This window comes from Serinus canaria, chromosome 12 (assembly GCF_022539315.1).
Source record: "Serinus canaria isolate serCan28SL12 chromosome 12, serCan2020, whole genome shotgun sequence".
Lineage (NCBI taxonomy): Eukaryota > Metazoa > Chordata > Aves > Passeriformes > Fringillidae > Serinus > Serinus canaria.
In genome coordinates this window covers 6,796,525-6,804,309 of record NC_066326.1, presented here as the reverse complement: position 1 = coordinate 6,804,309, position 7,785 = coordinate 6,796,525, and the positions used below count along the sequence as shown (strand labels likewise).

The 7,785-nt window shown below is 44.7% G+C and overlaps 1 protein-coding gene across 1 annotated transcript; it reads left to right on the top strand.

Moving 5' to 3' along the window:
* The first annotated feature begins 3,811 nt into the window (after positions 1-3,811).
* Positions 3,812-7,148, top strand: SNTN (sentan, cilia apical structure protein). The gene is made up of 4 exons (XM_009091149.4): positions 3,812-3,977; positions 4,579-4,613; positions 5,378-5,517; positions 6,855-7,148. Exons 1-4 carry the CDS (start codon positions 3,868-3,870, stop codon positions 7,011-7,013), a joined length of 444 nt encoding a protein of 147 aa, XP_009089397.4. The 5' UTR covers positions 3,812-3,867; the 3' UTR covers positions 7,014-7,148.
* The last annotated feature ends 637 nt before the right edge of the window (positions 7,149-7,785 follow it).

The window sequence follows — 7,785 nt, the reverse complement described above, 5'->3', positions numbered from 1 at the left end:
TGCTGAGAAATTGAAAGTTGATTTCAGCTGGGGATGGTGACTGCATAGCCAAGGGTGGAGCAACTTCTGAAAAAGACTGCATTTGATGTTACCTGGATTTAAGACAAATAGTGAAGTAAACTCAAGCATCCTTTCTGAAACTGCTGCTGGCAGCCTCCTTGCTTCCCTGCTTCATCATTAGAGTATCTCTGCCAGTTAGTTAAATAACTAGGTCAGCCTGGGAGAGAAAAAACATGTTCCTTGATCTCTGTGCTGTCCCTCCTGTTTTCCCATGTGTTTCTCTTTATAGCCCATTTCTCAGCTACCCAAGTTAGGAGCATATTTGCATTATCAAGTGTGAAGCTATGGGGGAGAGACAGGTACATCTGGTGAGTGTGGTGGGGAGGGGGGAGCACAGGACTTTCTCTCCGGGTGCCTCAGAGGCCAAGGAAGGGGCATGTTCACCTGCTGGTTTGGGTTTCCCCCATTGCTCCTGGAGCATCAATGCTCCAGCTCTGCAAAGCACATCCCCTGCCCTGGGTACCACTGGCTCTGCAGCCTGCTTCACTTCCTGCCAGCACATCAAGGAGACAAGCATGAGTTCAGATGCAAACACAGCCCACAGGGCTTTGCCCTGGCTGGATGGGCTTGGGGTTTTTGTGTGTGATATTTTTCCTGATTGCCAAATTTCCTTCAGCGTGGCCACTGATCTGCATGTAACAGAGTGATGGCTAAGTGATGGCTAAGGCTTGGAGAAAGTTTGTGCTCCTGTTGCATGAATTCATGTTGTAGATGCCTGACCTGATTAGGTTAATTATTTCAAATCTTTATATGCTCTTAAATTGAAAGAGCAATCCAGGCTGTAGCCCTGAATCAATCTTGGCTGAAACTGTGATGTGCTGATAGAAGAGGCAGTGGCATCAACATGCACTGCACCTCCCTGTAGTCTGCTCCTGACAATATCTCCAGAGTTTCACAGCTAATATGACAGACAGATTAAGAGCTACTGATTAAAAACTGCCACTGTATTATTTAATCCTTTTTTGAAAAAGTTCTTCTCATTATGCCAGATCATGTCACAAGCATTTAATCCTTTGTCCGATGGTTTTAAGATAGATTTGAGTCAAAATTCTTTAACATCAGCAATAATTTGTATTTTGCTGTTAATATATCTGGTGCTGATTATCCCATCATTTGTCAATGACATCTATCCTTATATGAAGACCTTAGCATTTTGGTATGAAATTTTAATAGTTCAGTGGGGAGGCACCCTGTTTGTTGCATTTAATTCCTGTTCTTACATTTTTATTGTTGTGTCCCCCATTAATGAGATTTTAGTTTTTTTAGGAATAGAGCTGCCTTTCTGAAATCTAAATGTCCTATAATAAAACATTTATCAGAGGGAAAATTACTTGGCAATAGTATTTTCAGGATTAAAGTTCATCTGGTTCCATCCCCCCTGCCATGGGCAGGGACACCTTCCACTATTCCAGGTTGCTCCAAGCCCTGTCCAACCTGGCCTTGAACACTTCCAGGCATGGGACAGCCACAGCTCCTCTGAGTGAAGAATTCAAGCTGATACCTGCCTGGGTGCAAGTTAGCAGCTGTTCTCCTGCAGCTCCTGAAGGGTTTGCTGGTGAAATGCAGCCTGAGAGGCCAGGAGGTGTGAGTTTGTCTCCTGTTTCAGGTATTCCCTCCTGCCTGTGTCCCTGGGATCCTGCCCCACCCAGGGTCATCTCTAAGGGAGTCATGGCTCTGTCACACACAAGGTTTCACAACATCAGCCTTCTGAAATGCAAAAAGCATTTCCTTAAAAAAAGAGGAAGAAGACTCCAGGAAAATACCAAATGTGAGGCAGAGGCTGTGGCTTTTTGCAGTGGCGATTATTTTAAGTGAACTGCCTGTAAAGATCTTGCAGCTTGAAGTGGCAGGTTGCGTATTTTGCACAGACAGGATTGTTAACGTGTGAAACATGCTAAGAATTGACCAATAAAGGCACCTGGGTATTTCAAACATAAATAGTGTGTACCAAAATAGCTACCGAGCAGATGGCCTGGCTCCACACACACCTTGCTGACCAGAATACTCAAGCAACACACACAGCCAAAATCTCAATCTTCAAAGCTGATCATCTGCAAAGGCAAGGGTTATCCTCATGCTACCCTTTATCTGTCAGGCACAAACGCTCCTGCACACATTAATTACTGTATCCTAGAGGGATAATGAACCCCAGGTTTGTCTGAACTTGCTACTACCCCAGCAAAGCAAATCACCTGTTCTAGAGCTCAGGCTCTCAAAAGTCGGTGTGATTAAAACAACTGTGAGCTGAAATCTGATCTACAGTGGAAAGATCCCAAAACACAGAGGGCTGGGTTTGCCAGCTCGCTCGCAGTACTGCCTGCCACTGATAAACAGGCAACTGAGTCTGTTTCTCACTCTCATTTTTTACCTTGGATGCTACGACCAAACATCCCCATCCCACATATTAACCAGGATGTAACGCCTTTCATGCCTCCTTGTATGGTTCAACAGATGTGAAAGGGAATTATCACTTCAACATGATATCAAGACTCTTTTTTTTTTTTTTTTTTAAGCTGATGGCAGATTACTAAGCCTGAATTCTTGTTTAATTTTAGTGTGTTAATTGATGGAATAATGAGCATTGATTATATGTGTTTTGGCTTCGTCATTGCAATTACAGGCTCTGTTTTATTCATGAGCCAGTCCTAAAGAATGCACTAGAGATCTAAGACAGCTTAAACCTCTCAGAAAAAGGCTCTGAATTGTTTGAGTAATGACACTCTTAGATGGAAAATTAAAGGTTCTCTTTTCCCATGCTTTTTAAGATAATTAAAATCCAGGAATGGTAAGGTGCAGAACATCCTTATTCATTAGCCTTCAGTAATTTAGCTTCTACTAAATGAGGAAAACATTTTAATTCTCTAGGCCATCTGTTGCAGTCTCCTTTGTGTGTCCCGTTACATAAAGTCTCATCGTGGATAGTTTTACCATCAGTATTGTATCCTTTCACCAGGAACGATGAGCTGGACGAGGTAGTTGAAGTCACCACCTATTAACAGACCACCCTGGAATTAAAGTGGCTGCTTTGTCTTTTAAGTTGAAGTTATCCTGTCTAGACACCTCTAGGCAAAGGATCCGCAGAGAGGAGCCCGTGGGTGGAGCGAGGCAGTGTGACAAGCTGTGTTTTCTAATAGCAATATCCATGCCAATAAATAACAAAGTTCACTGGAGCCCTTCCAGTGCCGCTAATGTGCGCCTGCTCTGCCATATGGCTCCGAGCTGCCTCGGGAAGCGGCACAGCCCAGGCTCCCTGCTGGCTGCTGCCTTGGAAGGGGTTGGGAGGCAGAGCAGGGCTCTTTGCACCGTGACAGGGAAATAGAATAAATATTGGAGTAGGAGTGTGCTCACCTAGGATAAATGCTGGATCAGGAACTCGGAAATGCTTGGATTCCAGCTCAGGCTGAAGGAATAACTCACTTTATAGCTTGGGGCAAGTTACATTATCTCACACCAGGAATGTTTCTCATTAAAATTATAATTTGTATAGATGAATGGATGCAGTGTCTAAGTTATTCCTGATGCAAAGTTACATCCCCACAGGTCTAAGAGGATCCGGGTTCCATTATGACTTGGGTTTGTTTCTGTCAAATTACCCTGTACAATTCAAGCCCCACTACTTGCCAGGCCAGCAGTGCCTTCCAGGGGCTGCTGTGGACCGGTGTATTTCACTGGCTCCAGGATTCCCAGGTAGTGTTTGCATTATTGATAGGCATGGCTACAAGCAGGCTGCTTCCACGGGGCAGAGCTTCCATCCACCTGCTTGCTATTACCCCGTTGCTTGGAGATCACAAACACCCTGGCCTGGAGATGTGTGGCTGCAGAACAAGTGTTCCCAGTATGAAGCAGTACTCAGTCAGTCAGCCAGCTCCTGCTTCCACCAAAAAGGGCCCTCCAGCTGCTGCAGGCATGCCCAAGGGGTAAGTCATCTCTTTGTTGTGGCATCTGGGTGCTCTGCCATTTGTGTTGAAACTCATTATCTGGGTGTGTTTGTCTCTATCACATGCTCTGTAATTAGTTTCTAGCAATTCAGCACAAGGTAAGCAGGTTTTAGGTTTTGATTGAAAGCAGGGGGTGATTCTCACAAATGTGAGTCCTGCTGGAAATAAAAGCTATGTGCCTGCTCCAAACTGAGAGCTTTGGTGAGGAGGGGTTGGCAGACCCCTCGGCTTTCCTGGGAATGGGTATAAAACTGAGAAATCTCTGGGGCCTCTTTCATGTTCGTGCAGAAATTACATGAAGTGTGTTGCAATGTCCCTCACTTAAAATTAATGACCAGCTTTAGTAACAACTCCAGCTACTCACTTAGGTGGGGGATTAGAAGCTGTGCCATGTTCTTGTGCTGCTTGTAGAGGCCATTTTCCTTTCCACTCTGAAGGAAAGACACTGTCCCTTGGGAAGCCCTGAGTTCCTGGGTGATTAAATAAAACAGAAATGAGCAAGCTCATTCATGGAGAAATTCAATACCCAACACAATTTACCAAGTGATAATTGTGCCTCTCTGCTTTTTCTCACCCCCAGTGTACCCATAGCCAAGCAGCTGGCATCAATAAAAGGTAAGGGGAGCCCTTCATTGCCCCTTTGGGGTTCAGGTCCTTCACAGCCCACATGCAGAAATTTTGGCAATGTCACAGGGCTTGCAGAGGCTGTGCAGATCCTCAGCTGATACAAGTCAAGAGGGTCTCATGGGTCCCTGTGCCTTGTACTCCTGTGTTGTCACATCTCTTCTGCTTGCCTTTTCATAAAAAAATCACAGCACAAATCATCTGTGGAACCCCTGCTAGCAGAGGCTTGTGAGCATCAGTGTTTCAGAGTCATGCACGAGGGGGGATGAATCCAGCCCAGATCCCAAGTTTGCCAATGCTGAAGTGCAGCACTGGTGCTCCTGTGCTCCAGACAAGGATGCTCCTATGCAGCCAGGCTCCAAAGGGGCCGTGTTTTCCCTGGTGCAGGTCTTTGGGACTCCAAATGCATCCAGGAGATGGTCACCATGGCCTGTCCCCGTGGTGTGGCAGGTCCTTGCTGGCTGCCCAGGGTCAGGATAGGTCTCAAGCCCCATGCTGTGTCACTGCCCTAGCTCTGAAGGAAAGGTCCCTTCAGGGTGTGATTGCATGGGATATGAGGCATGGTGCTGGCCCATTCCAAATAAAATCTGGGCCAGATCCTCTGTGGGTATAAACAGTTTCAGTCTCATTAACTTTAATGAAACTACACAGATTTCCACCCACCCTGGATGGTTTTAACAGATTCCTTTCAATTACATCTCAAAAGCCCTTTTTTTTTTTTTTTTTTTTTTTGGATAAACTCTTCCTCCCTCCAGCTCTAAGAAAAGGCTCAGACCTTGAAAAGGCTTTTGCTACAGCAGCTTTGGTGTATAACAACTATGCTGACCCTGAGAGCAAGCTCAGCAAATCTGAAACCAAGAGCTTACTGCAATCCCAGTTCTGGCAGTTCATACAGGTGAGGGGGTGGCACTGGGCCAGCCCTGGACAGCCCTGGGCACTCTGGGTGCAGGAATGGCAGCTCAGGCTCTCTCCTGCAGCTTGGCAAGCATCAGTCCATGGGGTAATCCCAAGTGAGACTTGAGGGATTTGGTACAAACATTCTGTGACTGAGTTACTTTATGTTGAGCCTAAGAAGGGGGACAGCAACAAACCACGGCTGATTCCTGCTTGAATTTGTTTAAAGAAAACAGGGCAATTGCAAAAACAACCCCAACCAAAGAAATTAAAAGTCTTGGGTGATAACAAGAAGCTGGTTTTGTGAAGAGAAGAAACTCATGGCATTTAATGAGGTGTTTGGTGGTTTGCCAGAGCTCTGGGGGCCAGCCCTGTGTCACAGGGCTGTGCTCACTGCAGTCACTGGTGGGTTCCTGGGGGACAGGGGCAGAAAGCCCTCAGCCACCTGGCTGGGTGTGGTGGAAAACCATCACAGCAGCACTTGGGGCTGTAAACTTCACACAGGGCTTTTTTTTTCCCCTCCCTAAATTAAAACAAAACAATTATCAAGTGGTAGGAAAAGCTATATAGGACTAATAAAAAAGAGCTCAAATAAGTAAATGAGAGAGGTAACACCTTTACTTCCAAAAATAACAAAATCACGTGGCGGGTTGGGGAAAGTGGCACCAAATTAGAAGCTAGGCACCTTATTGAAAAAGAATTGAAAAAATTACTGGAAGCAATTAAGCTTGGGATCCTGAGTTGGTTTGGAAATTATTAAACTAAAAAAACTAACCTGGAACTCTAGCAAGGCTTTTTCATTAGGAAATATAAATAATAGATATGTTACAGAATTTTAATAATCCATTCCAACAGGAATGCCCAAGAGGATCAAGAGTAGCAGTATTAAAGTCATGCCTGTAAAATCAACAGTTTCTGAGACCTTCAAAATATGTGTTTCTATATATTTGAATATTAAATTTAAGAGGGTTGGTCAGTTGTTTCCTTCTCCCAGTTTTATCAGGACACAGGACTCCCTTTTTTATTTAACAGTTACCAGCAGTATCATCATCATTGTCAGATTTTCAGTCATAATTAAGTGTCTTTTAGACTTAAAGATATATTCTGGATTGTTATGGAAACTTTGAGGACTTTTTGTTCTCCTTTCTGACTGCAATAATATTTCTGTTTGAATTTCTTTTGAAAAACTAATATGAATGTTGACATAACAACCTGAATGGGAAAATAAAAATGACATTAATATTTACATAAGTAGATGTCTTTCTTTTTTTCTAATGATGCAATAAAAAAGGAATTTCATGCTTTTTCTTCTTTTTTTTCATTTAAAATCCTCCATAGGGCCAAGAAAACAAACCAAAATACCAGGAAATAATTTCTTCCTTGGATGAGGAGTCAGAGAACAAAATTAATTTTGAAGACTTCATGATCTTGTTAGTCAGTCTCACTCTAATGTCTGACCTGCTGCAGGAGATCAAAAATGTGAAAACCACAAAATGATCTGTGATTTTAAAGAAGAAATGGCCTGGCACCACATGAGGAAAGCATGAGTGAGGTACACACAGAGTACCACCTGTGTGCCTGGATACCCTGTGCTGGTCCCTTCTAAATGGAATAAAGTTGTGTCCAAACCTGGCTGAACTCACTCCTCTCTTGAAACACTCCGTGAAGTCGGTGCTCAGGGTTTGTGTCCTCTCCTTTTGTGCTTTGGGGAGTGAGTGGCTGGGTGCAAGACCAGTTAACAACTGGGGACAACCTCCAGCCCAGTTTAATGCCAGGGAAAGGCAGCCCAGGCTCTCCCAGACCTCTCCATCCTCTCCCTGTGGTAGTGTGGGACATGATGGAGACACAGCTGCCAAAATGTGCAGCTTCCCTGGAGTCAGGGCTGCCCAGCTCCCTGGGCTCTCCCAGTCACCCCAGGGGGCTTCAGCCCTGAGCAGGGGTTATCAGTGATGGGTGTCACAATGTCACACAAGCTGTCTCAGGTAAAGATTGATTTTAGCCTGTGTGTTTGCCACCCCACCATTAACCCTGCTGAAGGGAGCATTTCTATACTCTTATTTCCTCCTCCAGCTGCTTTCTTGGTTCACAGATCACAATGGAAGGAATTTCAAACCCAGCTTTTGGAGGGCATCTCTGGCAGTGCTTGTGTGAGCAGGGGAGTGACCCAAATATTCCAGCCAGCTGAACCTGCTGTTCCATGAAAATGTGAAAAGCAGAAACCAAAGAAGAGGTGATCCAGACCAGGGATGGTGGGATAAAAGGGTGGCAA